A 20,139-nucleotide genomic window follows, 5' to 3' on the forward strand; every position below is an offset into this window, starting at 1 on the left:
ATATATCTGTTCCAATGTTGTTTTTACAAAGAAGACAAGGAAGTGAGTCTTCTGTGCATGAATAACATCATGTTGCAAATGCGTTTTACAACTGAGAAAGAGTCTTCTGTGCATCTGAGGGACTACTCTGTGTAAATGTGTAGGGAAATAAATAAGACCAAAAGCTCTAGAAATATGTAGTGCTAGTTCTAGTGGAATTACTGGCATAAGTAGTCTTTTCAGCATCAGAAGTACACGCTGATACTCTTACTAAGTCTTAGCAATATGTTATGTTTACGGTAAGAAATTCGTTACTTTCCAAAGCCGCTTGAGCCGAGCTAAAGTGGAAAATGGCACAAGACATTCGCAAGTAAACAATTTTTAATAAAGTTTTTAGAAAAGAAATGTTGTGGTAATACCATATCGTACCTCATACACATAAACGTCACCGGGATTAATCTCCAAGCAGATATGTGGTGTAAACTCGGCTGTGATATTTCAAACACCTAGCCTGGGTACCATACCGTTCGCTCCGACGTTTATACACAATGTACAATCACTTCTCGCTGCGACTTTTATTATACGCTGATAAAGCAGAAGCAAACATAGGAACGAACTACTATCCGGATGTTACCCAGGTAACCAAACACCCCCATTAAAACGTGTCAATTGGAACGTCCCAAAGGGAACTGTTGATGGCACATTGACTACATGTAATACATTACGTTCTATACAGGCAACACGTTACCTTAATAGTGATCCCCACATGCCTCGTGCGCGATCAGAAAGTGATGAACTGGATAATCGATAGTTGAGCGACTAAAAGGCTCCACATATGTGAATGCATAGTCTATCGCGTTACAAATTCTTTTGTTTAGATGGTAACATCCCTCCCCAAACATACATGTTCCCCATGCCTACATGGAACAGGCCATGGCAACCCCACCACATGCACATTATACAGAGATGCTCATATAAAACTAATCTCACCCAACCTTTAACCCCTGACCTTTCCCCTGTGCACTTGTTCCGCGGGCCCTTCCCATAACCCGTAATAAAACATCAACGTCACCGCCGCTTCTTAAAGACACACTGCGGGCTCCTTCCTCCTTAAGGTAAAGACGTTCCTTCCTTATCCCCTTCCTCCGGTTGCATCGTGCGTTGCTAAGATGTTCGCTCCCCGCATCCCGGTACCCTGCCGTTCCTCCGTTCTGCATCAGCCGCTAGAATCGCTGTGTTGTACGGGTGGGGCCGGTAGGGGTAATGTCTGTGCTTACTGTGTGTAGGAAGCTACATGCAGTTCAATATCTTTAACTACAACGCATTATTCTCTGCCTTAGCTGTTTAATGTATAGAAATCAACCACAAGAAGATATTTGAATCGTCTTCTTTCTATCAATGATTACCAGATTATTACAATAGTTGGGCCATCACTTATTAATCCTGTCATTATCTTTCCCATGTGAAATATTCCTTCTGTGCCAAACCAACCTTATACATTTGAAACAAACGTACTTGGATGATAGCACAAAGTCGCCAAAGATTTTTCGTGGTAAACACTAACAAGACTCTACATGTGCACTGATAATGATGACATTAGTCTCAATCAATAACCATAAACTGACTGAAAAATTTCGAGTTCACTTTACCTATTCACAGATTGGAGTTTATGCAGGCCTTAATTGTAGTAATTCAATCAATGTAACACTAGTAGAGATCTAGTAATAAAAGCATCCCCGCTGCGTGCCAATGAAGCTATAGTGTCAAACTGAAAGAGACCTATACCGATCAATCGATTGTAGTAATCGGAGGTAACGTTAAAGATCGTAGGTAGTAAAATACAAAAGATAGCCGTGACTACCTTAATGGGCTTAAACTACCGCATTTTCCTCACGTTATGTACTAACTGAAAAGGCCTGACAGCCTCTGGGATAATGCGGTACCCATTTGCCCCCATTGACAGCTCCAAACTAAACGGTCTGCCGATTACTCCGGGATGGAGAAAGATGGAGTGGAGCAGCGCTGATCGGTCCGGACTCAACATCAGATCCATTCTAACGCAATTCCACCCAATAGCGCTGGAGCAGGGCTGATCATCGGTCCAGCTCAACATCAGGGCCATTCTAACGTAAGGCCTCGAAAAAAATGTCGTGTGTTTCCTGTTTCAGTCCTGAAAACATTAGGGTAGGTAGGTAGGGATTATCTTTTTTACTTGTATTTTTTTAGGCTGGCTATTTAAAAAGAAATGCTGTGTTTCCTGTTTCAGTCATGAAAACATTAGGGTCGGTAGGTAGAGATTTTCTTTTTTCTTGTAATTCTTTTTTTAGGCTGGTCAAAAATCTAATGGGACATATTACAATACAGTTGAACAAAGTAAACTGAAGTGCATGAGGACAATAAGTGTTTTTCAATGTCAAACTTTAATTTGTGCATAATAGATACATTTACCCTTCAGTAGATAGGACAAGCAGTGTTTTTACTTCAGTAGGAAGCAGGCTGAATAAGAATTATAACTGCAAGATAAGTGACTTTACTTTTTTTCCAGGGTAGGCAGGGAAACGGGAAACACAACATTTTTTTCCTAGGCCTAATTCCACCCAGTATCGCTGGAGCAGTGCCGATCGCTCCGGATCAACATCAGATCCATTCTAACGTAATTCCACCCCGTGAACACCGCACGGTTCAGCAGCTGATGCGCCTTCCGTGCGAGGTGAATGCTGATGTGAGATACGCGAGACCTGCACAAAGATACCCGTTTTTCTTTTTTCATAACAGAGTCGTGTCCATCCAGAGCACTTTATTCATTAAATAGTCAAATATTCATCAACCAGTGAGACACCAGGGTAATACTGCACCATTAGTAGTGCAGTTTCTGAAAAGTTTTAGTACGTTGTGTTTTAAATTTAGACCATGACGGAAATATTTCGTATTTGTCCAATGTGATACATTGTATATATGTCTGGAGAGTCGCCAAAAAGTATATATGTACAAGTAGTATATCAATATCTAGTCTGTCCATACCGCGTTCACATGGATACACGGTTCAGGCAACTGATGGGCCTTTTCGTGCGAGGGGAATGCTGATGGGAGATACGCGAGACGTGAAGTGCACAAGGACGACTCGTTATTACCGTTATATGACTCGTTATATGATTGCACATACCCGGATTATTTGTTACGTTGGGCAAAAATGTCTTCATTCATTCAAGGTCTTCATTCATTCATTATTGCTGTTTGTAAAGCGTACTCGAATGGAAGCAAGTGTAATCCAAGGAGGATAGTACACATGCTGGTATGCACCATGTCCACGGAAAATAGTCTATGCATCATCTAACGTTAACAAATATCCATCGCTACAGTATCTTAACAAGCCGCTAGGGGGGGGGGGGCAAAATCTTATCTTTCGGCCAGGCCTTATTAAGACCTACCCACATATTAAATATCAATACAATCCATCTAGGCATTCTCGAGTTATGCTGGTCTTTTACACAGAGAGAGAGAGAGAGAGAGACGGACACGCACACACACGCACGCGCTACCCAAAATATAACCCTCTTAGCGAAGGTACCTAAGACCAGTATATACTGTTATTACTGTTCCTACAGACCGTAACAATACTACACCATCTAGAACATGGCAGTGGGAGAGACCGGGAGTCCCTTCACAGTCTGGAGGACCTTCTCCTCTGCGGAATCTGCCTGACTATCATATATATACAGTATTATTGTTCCTACAGACATTAACGACACCACACCGTGGACGGCATGGCGGTGGGAGGAGACCGGGAGTCCCTACACAGCCTTGAGGATCTTCTTCTCTGCGGAATCTGTCTGGACGACTTCAAGACGCCCAAACTCCTCCCGTGCGGCCACACCTTCTGTGAGAAGTGTCTGGAGAACTTCGCGAAGAGGGGCCGCGCCTTCTGCTGCCCCAACTGCCGCCGGAAGATAGACCTGCCTCATGGCGGGATCAGGGTAAACAGAAATTCTTCACCCTCTTTTCATTTCAAAGTAACCTTTAACCCTAACGTTATATGACGGTGCAATGCAGACCGAGTGTTCGCCTTGCATTCGGAAGGTCGTGAGTTCGTCTCAGCCGAGTCATACTAAAGATTTTTAAAATGGTACAAACTGCTTTGACTCTCGTGTATTTCACATCTTTTATCTCCCAGTATGTGCCGGAAAAAATGATGGAATTGAACACAAACCACACCCTGCTGTAGTGATTGCACAATGTTGTGTGGCCCGGGGCTTCTAATACAGAGATGGGTGCCGCCCTATGCACCATCTGGTGCTGGAAGGACTTAAACTTTTTAAAACTAAATCACTGATGATATCCTGTAAAAGGCAATACGCAGACATTTTTAGAACCGTTTTGAGAGTCATAAACTCATATTTATCTAAAGTATTTCTCCTGTGTAGCCTACTATGGTTTTACCGGGTCGAAGCCAGTCACATGTCTGTGTTTTGCTCCATCCAGGCGCTCCCCGGGAACTTCTGGATAGGCGGGATGCGCGACCTGCTCATGGCCACCAAGAAGGACGACGATAGGAGACGGGGAGGATTTCATGAGAAGTGTCTGCTGCACAAGGAGGAGGGGCTCAGGTACTGTTTGTTTGTTTGTTTGCTTGTTTGTTTGTTTGTTTATGCGGGACCTGCTCATGGCCACCAAGAAGGACGACGACAGGAGGCGGGGAGGATTTCACGAGAAGTGTCTGCTGCACAAGGAGGAGGGGCTCAGGTACTGTTTGTTTGTTTGTTTGTTTGTTTGTTTATGTGGGACCTGCTCATGGCCACCAAGTAGGACGATGACAGAAGACGGGGAGGTTTTCACGAGAAGTGTCTGCTGCACAAGGAGGAGGGGCTCAGGTACTTGTTTGTTTGTTTGTTTGTTTGTTTGTTTATGTGGGACCTACTCATGGCCACCAAGAAGGACGACGACAGGAGGCGGGGAGGTTTTCACGAGAAGTGTCTGCTGCACAAGGAGGAGGGGCTCAGGTACTGTTTGTTTGTTTGTTTGTTTGTTTATTTATTTATGCGTGACCTGCACATGGCTACCAAGAAGGATGACGACAGGAGGCGGGGAGGCTTTCACGAGAAGTGTCTGCTGCACAAGGAGGAGGGACTCAGGTACTGTTTGTTTGTTTGTTTGTTTGTTTGTTTGTTTGTTTGCTTGTTTGTTTGTTTGTTTATGCGTGACCTGCTCATGGCTACCAAGAAGGACGACGACAGGAGGCGGGGAGGCTTTCACGAGAAGTGTCTGCTGCACAAGGAGGAGGGGCTCAGGTACTGTTTGTTTGTTTGTTTGTTTGCTTGTTTGTTTGTTTGTTTATGCGTGACCTGCTCATGGCTACCAAGAAGGATGACGACAGGAGGCGGGGAGGCTTTCACGAGAAGCGTCTGCTGCACAAGGAGGAGGGGCTCAGGTACGTCTTTAATTTAGGATAAAGGTAGTCCATATACTATTTGAGCTTGTATAAGCAGTGGGTTGTTATCCACTGTGACGTGACAGAAGGAATTGATTGCTGATTTCTCCATGAAGACTGGACTTGGACAGTTAAATATTTGGAAAGTCCAATTTCGGTGTTGAAAACCGTCGGTTGGTTAACAGATTTGATTTGTTTTTGCAGGTAAATCCAAGTACCCCCCGTACTTCTGTCCGGGCTGTGAGCGGATAATCTGTGCAGAGTGCATGGTAAACGAACACAGTGGGCACTGTGTGAGCTATAATAAGTTTGGATACGTATACCTGACTAATGTTTGAGAGTTTGTGCATATTTATCACCAGGTACTTCTGCCTGGACTGTGAGCGCATGATCTGTGCGGAGTGCATGGTGGATGAGCACAGCGGACATCGCGTCAGCCGACTGAAAGAGATCCTGGCGCAGAAGCTGGAGGAGGCGAAGACTCTGGAGAACAACACCCGCAGCATCGTCAACAGCATCTTAGCACAGCTGCAGGACCTGGCGAACGACGAGGGCGGCCTGGTGCGGCAGGTACGTAAACCCTAATTGAAAGTGATCTTGATCCAGTTTTAGCTCACTGAAGAGCTAATAGACGATATGCAGTATTTACTGGTTCTTTATAACGGGAAAACCACTAGCTTTTTTCAACAAAAACAATGAATAGTGGACCAGTGGGTAATGGCTGTACTCACCGAAAAGAGCCCTGTACAATGAACCTGCATGTATATATTCTATTGTGCATAACGTCCGTCTTCTCTGTCACAACCAGTAGAAACATACCTGTTTTGTTCATTGAGTGCATTTGAGCTAAACTGGTTCGACATATCACACCAAATAGCAGTTACTAGAACTCAAGTAACTGGATACGATCATAGAAACGGACAGACGTTTCTTAGTGAAATAGATGCTATCTGAAACGTCTGACCGTTTCCAATATCATGTATTGTTGCAATCTGGCTATACCTCATTACCCGGGTGTCTAACCTTCATCGATGGTTCGAAATCACTTTTCCTTCCCCTCCCAGGTTGACGGAGAGCGTGCTGAGATCCACGCGGCAGCTCAAGTCGCGCTGAAGATGATCGAGAGCCAGAAGTCGAACCTGCTGAAGCAGCTGGAGTCGGAGTTCGCCGTACAGAGGTCCATCATCTTCGAGGACAAGCAGCGCCTGGAGAACGATCTCGCCAAGCTCCTGGGCGCCATGGACTCCATCCAAGAAGCACGACATACGCAGGTTTGTATGTATATATATTTTTTACATGTCTATAGTCAAGCGACCACCTCATCTAGCCGGGCTCTTTGCATTCCTATGCTTCTAGGATCTAGAAAATAAGTCAAACTTACCCTGTTTAGATCTAGCCAATAGTAGTATTGGAGTATTTTAGTTTCACAATTATGTTTATTGCCCCATGTATGTCTCCCAAACTTTCTATATGTGTTTGAAATCAAATATTGAAATCACCGAACCCATAAAGTGTTGAAAAAGTGGGAATTGTTGTATTCGCATCGTCCTTCAAGAATCATAGGGCTAGAAAAGAAGTCAAACTTATCCTGTTTATCAGGTATATCCGAACACGTTGGATGGATGAAATCCACGGCTGTGATTATTCATCAATATGATGATGAACTCCACACCCGTGGAAAACATTTGTGGAATTCATCAATCCACGGTCTTCGGAGCTCTGTCTAGATCTAGCCAATAATAGTATTCGAGTAATCTACTTGGCACTAACTTGACACTTGCAAATAAACTTTATTTCTTGATTTCTAACAATCTGACATTATCTTATTTTACCTTTTGTAGGACATTGTAAACCTGATCACGACCATCAGACACCTGACGGAGTACATGCACATGCGCAGCCGCCGGCCCGTGAGACTACCTCTGGGAACCTCCATCCAGTTCCTACCGACAAAACTCGGGAAGGAGGTCAAACTTGGAGACATCTTCACAGCCACGGACTCGTTTTGTTCGTCTGACAAGGAGCCAGACAGCGGTCATGTAAGTCCGAGACAGCACTGCCCCATACCAAGACAGGGATATAGATATGATATCATCATGTCCTATAGGTAACATCCTAGTTAACATAACAATAAGGGCTAACATAATTCTTTGATATAGTATCATAATGAAGTATAAATGTATCTACCCATATATGTCAATTTATATTCCACCCCTTGCAAAAACGAGACAATAAACCATAATTTTCTTGAAGTAGCATATTGTTATTTAGAGTATTATCATGTATAATGTCTATGCGGTCATAAGAAAATAGATTAGTTTTTAGAAATGTAATACGTGTAATTAAGTCCCAATGTATGTACAGGTTGCCATACATTGTACCTGTTACAATCTCCCGAGCAGCCTCGTAGCCCCTTCTTCGCCCTTTAAAAGATGTCGCGCAATAAACTTCATCTTCTTTTTTCAGGACTGCGAACCCAGCGAGAAGTTGGTGAGTCTCGAGCCGTCGCCGGTAGAGCTGGAGAAGGATGGCACGATGGATCCAGGGTCTCCCCACGTGGTGGTCGCACCGGGCACTCCGCTCTCCCCCCGCGGGACAGGTCCCACCTACCCCCGCAAGATCCAGTTCGGGCGCCGCGGGACGGCCGAGGGCGAGTTCGAGTTCCCCTTCTCGGTGGCCGTGAGAGACGGCTTCGTCTACGTTTTGGACAAGTCTTTAAGAACCACCGTGCAGGTATTCGACTTCATCGGGACCTTCTTCCGCAGCTTTGAACTTCTCGGGCTGAAGGCGAACTCCGGGGGGCTCATTGTCGACAAGGACGGGCAGGTGACGTTTCCTTGTTTTGATTGATCAACAAAGTACAGAACAGGATAGAGAGGTGGTGCACTCTAGCAGCATGCTAATGTAAACGTCGCCTCTCAAAAAAAGATTGCAACTGACAAATAAAAATCAGTTAATGGTTGGGGTAGTCCAACATATATGTAGTGTTATTGATTGAAGGGCTTAGTAGGTGATTACAAAGCGCTTAGTATCTACAATGAAATATAAGTTTGGATTAGGTTTAAAATTCTGCTGTTTGTATTATATGACAAGAAGGATGAACACCTTTAAAGTAGATGGATGCGGGCTGATTCAGGAAGACAACTACTACTAGGTTCTGAAGAGTGCCGAGAAGATTAATTCTTTGTTGTTTATTCTAGGTGTCGACAAAAAGTAGTTACTCAAGCGGCTGGATATGGATTTGGAAACGGTCAGACATGTCTTCACCAATTTGTGCATTTTGATCCATAGTTAGGATAAACCTGTTCTTCAACTAAATCTCTTACATATCAATTCACAGCTAGGATATATAAACCCTCTCCAACAAGATCTCTTCAGTGTCACTGACGAAAACTACTGGATAGCAGTTAAAACGTCTGACCGTTCCCTAAACCATATCGAGTTGCTTGAGTAACTACTTTTTGGCGTATCTTATTACCTGGATGTCTAACCTATATCGACGTATTTTAGGTGACGTTCGTCGGTAACGCTAGCCCGATGCACCAGGCCCACACAACCGACTCCGATAAGAACCACACCAACATGATCTACACTCACTCCGCGGACGGTTTATCGGCGAGCAGAAAGAAGCTCTCCATCGGATACGACATGATACAGGACGCGGCGGAAATTCCGGACGAGGAAGGGTTCGCGGTGGCCATGAAGGGAACGATCGTGATCCTCGACAAGTCCGGCCAGCAGGTGTCCCGCTTCAGTACCAAGGTCGGAGCCAAGCGGGTGGCACTGACAGTCAGCCAGCACAACGGTGACGTCATCCTCTCGCTGTTCTACGAGAGTAAGGTGAAAGTGTTCGACTGTAAGGGGACTCTGCGGGTGGAGTTTGGCTCTAAAGGGTCGGGGGACGGCCAGTTCGGGCAGCCCACGGGACTGTGTGTGGATAAGGAAGGGAACATCATCGTGGCGGACAAGTGGAACCGGCGGGTGCAGCTGTTTGATCGGGACGGGCGGTTCCTGAAGGTGATCGCGTCGGCGGCAGACGGGCTGGAGGCGCCCATAGCCGTGGCCGTGGGGTGGGACGGGCTGGACGGCAGGGTGGCGGTCACCGACACGGACAAGTACTGCATCTTCGTCTTTAAATACTGACTTTCCATGGAAAGCGTGACAATACTTTGTACTTTTGTTTGCTATCGTTATTGTCTCGTCTTCCCTGCAATCGGTGATGTCACCGACACAGACAAATACTGCATATTCGTCTTCAAATACTGACTTTCTATGGAGAGCATGACAATAATTTGTACTTTTGTTTCCTATCAGGCTGTTCCCAAAAAAATTAAGGAGGAGGGGATGGAAGAGGTAATAAAATTGTTCCTAACCTAGTTCCAATACAGAAATTGCTCACACCCTACCCTAGATCCAATTCAAAATTGACTAAACCCTCCCCAGTTCCAATCCAAAATTGACTAAACCCTCCCCAGTTCCAATCCAAAATCGTCCAAAACCTCCCTGGTTCCAATCCAAATCGTTTGGGCAGCCGACGGGACTGTGTGTGGACAAGGAAGGAAACATCATCGTGGCGGACAAGTGGAACCGGCGGGAGCAGCTGTTTGATCGGGACGGGCGGTTCCTGAAGGTGATCGCGTCGGCGGCAGACGGGCTGGAGGCGCCCATAGCCGTGGCCGTGGGGTGGGACGGGCTGGACGGCAGGGTGGCGGTCACGGACACGGACAAGTACTGCATCTTCGTCTTCAAATACTGACTTTCCATGGAAGCATGACAATACTTTGTACAGTACTTTTATTTGCTATTGGGCTGTTCCAAAAAAATAAATGTGGACGGGGTGAAGAGGTGAAAAACAGGTTTTGTTTCTAACTTATTTCCAATTCAAAATTGATCCCAGTTTCAATCCAAAATTGCCTAAACCCTCCCTAGCTCCGATCCAAAATTGCCTAAACCCTCCCTAGTTCAAATCCAAAACAAAAGTGACAAAATTCTTCCTGGTTCCAATCAAAAACTATCGGGCAGCCGGCTGGAGGCGCCCATAGCCGTGGCCGTGGGGTGGGACGGGCTGGACGGCAGGGTGGCGGTCACCGACACGGACAAGTACTGCATCTTCGTCTTCAAATACTGACTTTCCATGGAGAGCATGACAATACTTTGTACTTACTTTTGCTTGCTATCGTTATTGTCCCGTCTTCACTACAATCGGTGATGGCATCGACATGGACAAATATTGCATCTTCGTCTTCAAATACTGACTTTCCATCCATGGAATGCGTGACAATACTTTGTAATTTTGTTTGCTATTGGGCTGTTCCAAAAAATAAATGTGGAGGGGTGGAAGAGGTAAAAAACCCTAAAACCCTAGTTCCAATCAAAAAAATGACGAAACCCTTCCCAGTTCCAATTCAAATTGCTAAACCTCCCTAGTTGCCAATCCAGATGCTTGAACACTATCCCGGCTTCAATCCATCCCCTCTACTGTTCAGTCAATTGTTATTATCCCGTCTTCACTACAATCGGTGACGTTTTGACGTTGCCAGTCGCCGTATTCATTGTCTATTTTCTGGTTGCTGATGTGATCTCATGGCTGCCGCCAGGAAACACTGTAGATTTTTTTTCATAGACAACAAGCTGAGAATATCATGACTTGAAAGTTCATCAGTGAAGACATTCTGGAAAAGTTGACCTGTAATTTCTAACACAAAAATTGTACTTACCCAAATGTTCGACTGAACAACTCCAGTCTTTGTCAAGAAATAAACAATCCACTTCTTCAGTGAAATGTTCAGTCGATAATTTGGGTAAGTCCAATTTTTACGTTGGAATATACAGTTCAACTTTTCCTGTGTATATTATCTCTTACTCAAAACGTTCTGTATACAAACGTATAAGTCTTCAAGTATAGAGCAGTGATATGAATATTGCCCTTACTAGCCAAGTATCTCCGTAAATCATGTCGATGAAATGACAAAATGAATATTGATGTACAAAGCAGTAATTACTTAACAGATATTGATTGTGTGCCATACGTAGATGGAATTTTAAAATTGGCCAATGCCATTAATATGATACCATTAATGTTAAATCCCTATGTGCAATATGAATTTGACAATGTATATATTTCCAAGGCCAATAATGTATGAAGCAATGTTTGACAAATACTTAATCGGAGCCATGTTTCCATTTGCCATTTGCAACGTAATGTGCCATACATGCATGCTATCACGCAACTGGTGATGATACGTACTATTGTGACTTACTTTAATATAAGCATTGATACCAGTTAGACTATTGTCATTCCCTTACTGTACTGCTTGGAAAAGTAAACTGATTAAACAGACAGTAGCATATATGCCATAGGTTGATACCTTTTAGTAGAGTTTTACGTACGTAGTACCGTCGCAAAGAAGCACTGTTCTTATCTTCCTACCAATATTTTTTGGGAAACATTGACATAATTATTAGAACATTAAACAGCACAGTTTGATGACAGTTGCAGAGGTGGCTGATAAGTTGACGAGGAAGCCCGCCCATAAGAAAACGTAGCGATATCTGTATGTCAGTCTCTCTCTCTCTCTCTCTCTCTTAAATGGGGCATTCCACTCCACACGGGAGTGTTATTTTCCGATAGATATTCATTTTAGGAAGTGATAACTGCATACGACTTCACATTATACGATAGAGTACCCAGTTGCTCCGCATGCCTCAAAAGCATTCAGTCTTCTACTAAACTCCCCAAGTACCCTCTAATTGAATAAACCCTATGGCTGAATACAATGCAGAACTTTTAGGTAAGGTTACCAAACTAATTTCAGGCTCGCTAACAAATTTCGTATTGTTCTTGTATTCTTTGCTATCTTAAGAGAAATTTGCCTTCTCAGTGTGTTCAGCGTACCTCATTTATTCCGAAAATATGTACGATAAACAAAGTGTCTATGCGTATAGGGAATGCATGGGTAGGGTCTGCATGGGTTTAGTGAGCGTCATTATTGTTTTATAAAACACACATCACGTAATTCACCCCAAGGTGAATTCCACAAAATTCGGCTGATTGTGTATTCATTGACACATTATTTATTGGAAAACAAGACTCCCTTCTGGAGTGGAATGCCCCTTTAAGGGAGACAAAAGAACAATTTCTATCCTTCGATTTGATTCGTACCCTCATTATATCGGCTCTAAATACGTACTAGAATAGCATTATCAATCAATGTAACATTTATGTATCCCAACCTTCCTGACAAAACAGTAACGTTGAGAAAGGCGGTAATGGCGACTATAGGATACCCACGTTTCACCTCGGTTAAGATCTAAGCACGTCGAGAAAGTGGTTAATGCAACTATAGGATATGCGTCTTTCACACTCATTAAGATCTAAGTGCTGATGACTCACGACGTTACTCTGCTCCAATGTGCAGTGTTATTATGTTAAGTCGCCCTGTGGTTTGTGTGGGGTGATTCCCGATATCGTGATTCATTCCTCCCGTACTGCAGCTTAACGAACCTCTCCATCATCTGTCAGGGCTGTTCAACAATTCCCCTCGTCACTACACAGGGCTCGAAATATTTATTTTTGGAATTAGGTGCACTGGATCACCAAACCCTAAAAAATTGGGTGCAGCAGAAAATGGTGCACCACATACAGTTTTGGAGCGTCAAAAATTTCGATGAACCCAAATTCCAACTTCAAATGCTTAAACAAGTATTATGGCAGACTTTCTATTATCTTTCCGACATTTCTTTGTAAAGAATATGGTTGGTACTTTGATATCTTTACATACGTAACGTCAAACCTTAACGTTAAACGTTAACGTTAAACCTACACCCACAGAACAAAATGGGTTCACAGAACCAATTTTGTGGGCACCAGCAGGGTGCACATGCACTCAGTATTTCGAGCCCTTCTGCATTAGGCCGCTCGGGCACAGCTGGCTTATTCAGGCCAATCAAATGGTTAGGCTGAATCAACGGCCGCTGTGGTCTCATTCATGAGTTGATTTTCTGTACGCCACGCGCCTAGTGAAGAGCGGAACGTTAATAAGGGCAAGCGGTGGCGCTGTGGGGAGGTAAGTTGTAAAATCATTCAAGCAACTAGCGTTCTAGTTAGCTGACCTTTATTTCTGATGAATGGTTTGAATATCCACTCATAAGGTTTTTTTTCGACAAATTGGACGCTAGTTGCAAGGGACAGAGTCCTGTAAAGGACTGACATACCGCGAAGTAGATTGATGGAATGCAAAACCTGTAATTAGTTGAGCTGTGTTTGAAAAAAAAAACGATTCTTTTGGGACAGTAAGTAGCCTTCTATTGTCCTGGAAACAGTCTCAGTCTCACTGTCTTCTTTATATAGAGAGGCAATCATATCAAGACTGACTTGTTAATGAGAAAATATAAAATGTGAAGTCTAAATCGACTTCGAAACAGTACATCGTGGATTCAATGAAAGGATGGAATAGTACTACATGCAAGTAAGTACTCTGCCGGGATTGCAATAACAACTAAGATTTTCTTCTTCTAAGATTTTGAATAGATACAGTATTCTGTCTACATGCAGGTCGTAAGTAGCTGGGCTACTATCTTTGTATAAAGAATAGTTATCTCAGAAAGAAAACATTTTCTTGGCCCCAGGATACCGTGTGTGCGTGTGTGTGTAGAGGAGGGGCTATTCCAATAATGAATGTTCTTATCAGCACCAAGGACAGCACCAATGGAGCACGGCGAGGCCGAAGTTCGGGGCATTCATAGCACAAAGAAATGAGCATTAAAAGTACACCGATATGTCTTGAGACATTTAGATCCGATCTTTTGTGGTTCTAACCAGATAGGTTGATGGATTTAAGTGCTCCAGGACCAATTTCATCGATCAGAATATCAGATATCTTTGATGTAATTTACAGATGGACAACAAATCAGATTAAACAGACCGATGGTCGACATAAGCATCGTTGACCATAGGGCTACTGATAGGCTCAAATAAAGCGTCTTATCTTAGGATGACAACAATTTCTTGACCCTAATACTCATTGGGGGGGGGGGGTGTCTACGATCTTGAATATCCACATAAGCAACATTAAAAGCCTCTACGTATGGTTCACGGCAAAGTCGAAACTTTGTACTCAGAATCACCGAACATTGAAAACCACAAGTAAACGTCTTGAAACATGCCCTAACCGAGTGAGGGTCTGACCAGTTAGACAGATAAAGTTAAGTGCTCCAGGACCTTTTGTTTATCAGAACTGACGGATATCTGTGATATAATTTAGAGATGGGCAACAAACCAGATTAAAGAGACCGATGGACGACATAAGCAACATGGATCGCTGACCATAGGGCTACTGGTAGGCTCAAATAAAGCGTCTTATCTCAGGATGACAACAATTTCGTGACCTTAATACTCATTTTTTTGGGGGGGGGGGGTGTCTCTGATCTTGAATATCCACATATCCACATCAGCAACAAGGAAAACATCTACATATGGTCCACGGCAAAGTGGAAACTTTGTACTCAGAATCACCGCACATTGAAAACCACAGCTAAATGCCTTGAAAATGTCCTAACCGAGTGAGGGTCTGACCGGGCAGGTAGAAGGAATTAATTGCTCCAGGAGCTTTTGTTTATCAGAACTGACGGACATCTGTGATATAATTTACACAGGATGGACAGCAAACCAGATTAAACAGACCAATGGAAGACATAAATCACATTACGTGTTATGGAACTCAAAGGTCAGCCTCTCTGACCTCTATGATATGATTATTCCTGGGGCAAACGTTAACGATACAGGTCATATGCCATATTGTTATTGATATCAAATATTAAACAATTGATTAAATACTGAGCTAGCTTTACATGTAGATGCAAACTAGTTCCTGATAGTTTGGCTTCCTCATTTCCCTTTCACCATTAATTTAAATATTTTGATTTTCCTACTGAAGAATATGATAATAGTAATTGGCCTACTTTCTAAGGGGTTGATACAATCTTCATTTTGCTGTTGCTAACGTAATTGATATATTAATTATTCACGGCATTTTACCAATTTTTCAATTTCGAGTATAACATTATATGGTTTGAGCCTGGACGGAGATCCAGAAACATACACACTTGTCCTGTTCCGTAGCTTATTCACTTAATGAATGTTGCTATTCACATTCATCAAAGTAAAAAGAGAAGTGAGATTATGCGAATAACGTGTAACGCGGACACCTCTTGTTCCCCTCGAATGTGGAAGTTTTTCAATGCCACAGGAAAGATTGAACGGGTTGGGTCAGACGCAATCAGTGAACAAATGACCTTCACGACAACGACCTGTATTGTCTTACTTGTTTGTTTATTTTATTTTATTTGTTTATTTTTATTTATCCAGGGGTACATGTCGCCTGACCGGCGTTTTTCAAAGATCCCTGGGGGGAAACCCCGTACATACATAACAATAAATGATAACAGTTTAAAATCAAATACATGGTGACTCAGCAAGAATCGGCAAATGATAACGCAATTTAACTAAGACAAAATAAGGCAAATCAATTGTGCACATTAATCCTAATACAACTCGAAATCATAAATGAAATCAAATAAGTAATGGAATTTGCATACCAATGTGAACAGAAAAACAAAGACGTGACAGATTACATATCAGATCATGTGGTATTCTGTTGTGTAGATGGTTTTGAAAGTAGAGATGGATGATGCTGTTCTTAAGTGTGCAGGTAGCGAGTTCCACAGAGCTGCACCGGAAAACGAGAGAGACTTCTTCTTGTACTGTAACCGTGTTCTTGGTAGTTGAAGCCCCCCCCCCCCCCCCCCCCCCTGTGTACTGTGCCGGGTGTGGTGTGAATGTGTGTCAGCAGATGTAGTGAACAAATGTGATATGTGTGGAGGAAACATACCGTTGAGAGCCTTGAACATGAAAACAGCTTTAGCTCTTCTGTGGTGCTGTGCTACAGGGGTCCAGCCGAGTAAGTTCAAGACAGTTTCCCGAGACGTGTAGTGGTCGCACCCTAATATTACCCTGCCCGCCCTATGTTGTAACTTTTGGAGTTTGTCGATGGCCCCTTTACAACTGGTTTTTGGAGAAACTCAGAAAATGAATCATACTGGATTCGTAATTCCTGGCCCTAATCAAGTGTTCTTGCTGTTTTGTATCGGTGAAAGTTTATTTGTAACGTCAAAAAAAATAGAGCGCGATAATTAGTAAAAGTCTTGTATGATAACCTAAGAAATAACGTTAACTCACAACCGTTGAACATCATCAGATAGCATGACCCATGCAAGATCCCTTCTTATGGATCTATATTAAGCCAACGAAAATTGACATATATGACCAAAAACAAGAAATTGTCTGAAAAGTGCCACCTCCCCCGACTATTCCATTCGAAATTTTTTGGGGAGGAGAATTTTTGCTAACTTCTTATCATAAATCTTTTTGTTTAAAAATGGAATGGTTCAACGCTCCTTCTCGCTTTATCAATTAGTTTTACAAATGTTTCTGATATAACGCGCTTTATTTGATGATTTTTGTTGAAAGCGAAATTGGCGCGCACCCATCATCCTTAGCGCGCAGCCAGCATTATTAGAAACCACAACTTCCGGGTTGCGGGAGGAAGTGACAATTTTCCGTGTTCTCCAAACAACAAAGCTTACTCATCCCGTCTCTGTCGGGCCGGTTTCCGCGAACCGCCACCTTTACTGCAGCTCCATGTCCATATGAAGACGTTATTGGCTTGCAGGAAGAGCCCGAAATGCGGTGTTTGCGCAAGCGAGTAGCCCTGAGTCACACGGTTTGCGGGTTGCAATGATTGTCTGATGTTCGCCACACGTTTGAATGGACAGGGCGAGATGTTCGGCCCACAGGGCACCAGGACCAGGGTTGTTGTTTCTTTGTCTTGGGACTAAGCTCCGAGCTAAATAAGGACATGTCGTCGGACATGGGACCAGAGGCGAAAGGTGAGTTCTAATATTGGGTGACCACAAACCGTTGTAAATATAACGGGACTTACGCTGCGATCTATAAAAAAGTATAAGTATTACACCCCACCTAACGTCAACATTATCCTAACCCTAGATGTGGCTAAAACTACAATTATTCAAGAGGTGTGAACAGTCGAGACCGGATGTTTCTGAACAATGAAGTTCTTTTTTTTTAAATTCACAATCTAAATTATAATGCTTTAGATATAACGTTACATCTAGTACGATCTAGTAAAATGGATAATGCAGATAAAATTTGATAACCCGTTTTGCAATTGAAATCATAAACGCATTATTTATAACGTTATATGTGCATTTCAGTGACAAGGAGATAAGAAATATGTATCAAACTATGTACCTGAATACCTATATAGAATAGAAATTATGATAAAAACTTAATGAGATGGCAAATAAACCGGGTAAATGGTTCAAGTTTGGGTAATTTTTGCAGGGAAAAGAATGAATAAACGAATGAATGAAACTACAAGAAAGGCCCACAACCCCTCCCTCTACTGCTATCCTCCGTTTTCTACCCCTCCTTTTTTTTTCATACCACCTAAATCCATCCCCCCTTCCTCTATTTTATCCCCCCTCCCCCTGTCTTGCTCCAGACACCCCCTCAGTCCCTTTCCCGGCCCATTGCACATAATTAGCAGCCAGAACTGCCATCCACAGCAGTGATGGATCCCATGGCCTCCACTCAAGGCCAGCTGTATATATTACATACTGCATGATTCATCCATGTCCCATATAGCTGCCTGTATGGAAATATACACCTACATGTAGGACTGGCAGGGGGTCTGCTAGGGGTTCCTTACCGTCAATCTGGTTCCTGTATGATTTTAGCCTCCACCAGATCTTCATACAGGGGAACAGAGATCATTGAATTTGGCAAAAAAAATTGACAAATTGGCCAAGGGATTGAAAGGTAAATATTTCCCCTCTGGCCGGCCAAACCCTATTAGATATGGTGGCAATTTATTTTCTATATAATAACTGAACTGATAATAACCAGCATAGTTGGTCTGGTAGAGACTCTATAGAGTGATCAGGACTGGAAGTAATTCCTGTTTTCCGCTATATGTGACTTGGACTCCAGTTGGAGTACAAATTGTGTTATTAAGCCTGGGCCTGTATTCTGTCACCTTAATGGCATTGATATTTAATTTGCTTCCTTGTTATTTTGTGCAATCTAAAAATAGTTCCCGGTATGACTAGTAATTTTTTATTGATGGCAACGTAGGAAATGAAGATGCACATGAAAGAGACTTGACTCTAGTTTCAATATACATAATCATTCATACATCATAGTGATAACTACCAACCTGCAACCAGCTTTTTACATTTGAACACTTGAATATGCCACATCAATGGTAGAAAATGTGGCAAATTATAATTTTGTGGACCCTTAAAAAATTAAAAGCAGATAACTACTTACTAAGCAGTATCAGATTCTGTGTCGTTATGACTCACTGACTCATTTTGTAAAATTCTAGCATTTTAATGCAATTCTAGCTGAAGAATTTTAGTTGCAAAAAAAAATCATCTTTTATTTGCAGGGAAAAACTCATTTGGAGGAAAAAAAAAACTAATTTTTTAGAACCCCCTTCCTGCCCTCCTACCATGCCACTCATGATTATTCCCCTCACACCCAGTTTTATCAGCACAGCTTGCGCCCCTGTGTCATCAATAGTACCCAGCTACAGGTTCTCTCTGGTATTGGATAGGTCCATAAATTCAGGCATGGCACAGCCTGATACTCAGTACACACACAGAATGGGAGGGGGGAATCTCCAAGCAGATGTAGAAGGACCAAATAATTTCTCAATGACTAAAGCTCAATTTTATCAAAATGTACAGTCATGTAAAATGACAAGAAGTGTTTCAAGCTCCCAATCCCATATTTTGTTGAACTATGGGGAGGGCAGTTTGTTTGTTTTTAAAGTGGGAGGGGTACCTTAAACACAGTTGTACCTTGTACCTAATCGTACTAGTTTCCGGGGTCAATAGGGTATTCACTGTTGTATTTGCTCTAGACTAAGTATGCATGAGGGTGTGTATGAACGATGGTATTAGATATGAAAACAAACTATAATATCAGAATAATAAGGTATGAATAAGGTTGAATAAATCAGGAAACCTTGAATACATATTGTACAAAATTATAGGATATAAGGGGCTCAGGTCCTCAGGTTGGGCCTTAGGGTAGAATTATTTTATCCTTCAGTTCCCCTGGATACTTTTTTTTAATCGTGAGTTGACCCTGATCTTATAATTACAGCCAGGCTGAAAATTGCTGATACAATCTGCATAAGTAAATAATCCAGCCAATTTCATGCAGCTCGTAATTAATGCCATTTTGACTCTGACATGTACTGTTGATGGTATAGATAACTGCATGTTGAAATTTAGAAAAATAGAAATACAGTACAGTCAGATTTCAAAGACTTTGTTTTCTTATCTTCTAAATGGACATTTGTGTTTCTGTAATAATTAGGCCTTCAAGTTCAAAGCTGTTCTATAAAACACTAGCATTGAAGGCACACAGTGGCAATGAACATTGTTTGAAAATCAAAATAAGTACATCACACTCAACCCCACAGTGAATGCTTTTTATTGTCAGACTTAGAATAAAAATAAATGTGTACTTTCACATCTTGCTACTAGTAGTTTATATGCTGCCTTGGATATGAATATAATTATTGGCATGTTTGTCTGGGTCACAGTTGTGTGATTACACCTACACATTTACTGAAATATTCATT

At 42.5% G+C, this 20,139-nt stretch overlaps 3 protein-coding genes across 3 annotated transcripts in view; all 3 read left to right on the plus strand.

Moving 5' to 3' along the window:
- Positions 1–3,743: 3,743 nt before the first annotated feature.
- LOC118416348 (E3 ubiquitin-protein ligase TRIM56-like) lies at positions 3,744–8,254 on the plus strand. Its single transcript, XM_035821440.1, has 6 exons — positions 3,744–3,953; positions 4,459–4,583; positions 5,767–5,974; positions 6,469–6,675; positions 7,246–7,443; positions 7,871–8,254. Exons 1-6 carry the CDS (start codon positions 3,744–3,746, stop codon positions 8,252–8,254), a joined length of 1,332 nt encoding a protein of 443 aa, XP_035677333.1.
- Positions 8,255–8,992: 738 nt separating this feature from the next.
- Positions 8,993–10,617, plus strand: LOC118416471 (tripartite motif-containing protein 2-like). Its single transcript, XM_035821579.1, has 2 exons — positions 8,993–9,451; positions 10,437–10,617. Exons 1-2 carry the CDS (start codon positions 9,053–9,055, stop codon positions 10,530–10,532), a joined length of 495 nt encoding a protein of 164 aa, XP_035677472.1. The 5' UTR covers positions 8,993–9,052; the 3' UTR covers positions 10,533–10,617.
- A 6,348-nt stretch (positions 10,618–16,965) lies between these two features.
- Positions 16,966–20,139, plus strand: part of LOC118416349 (FYVE, RhoGEF and PH domain-containing protein 4-like) — a 57,801-nt gene continuing 54,627 nt past the window's right edge. The window contains exon 1 of the mRNA XM_035821441.1: positions 16,966–17,350. Within this exon, the coding sequence (XP_035677334.1) occupies positions 17,320–17,350 (31 nt within the window). The 5' untranslated portion in view covers positions 16,966–17,319. The remainder of the gene's footprint in view (positions 17,351–20,139) is intronic.

Source organism: Branchiostoma floridae, chromosome 5 (assembly GCF_000003815.2).
Source record: "Branchiostoma floridae strain S238N-H82 chromosome 5, Bfl_VNyyK, whole genome shotgun sequence".
NCBI classification, from domain to species: domain Eukaryota; kingdom Metazoa; phylum Chordata; class Leptocardii; order Amphioxiformes; family Branchiostomatidae; genus Branchiostoma; species Branchiostoma floridae.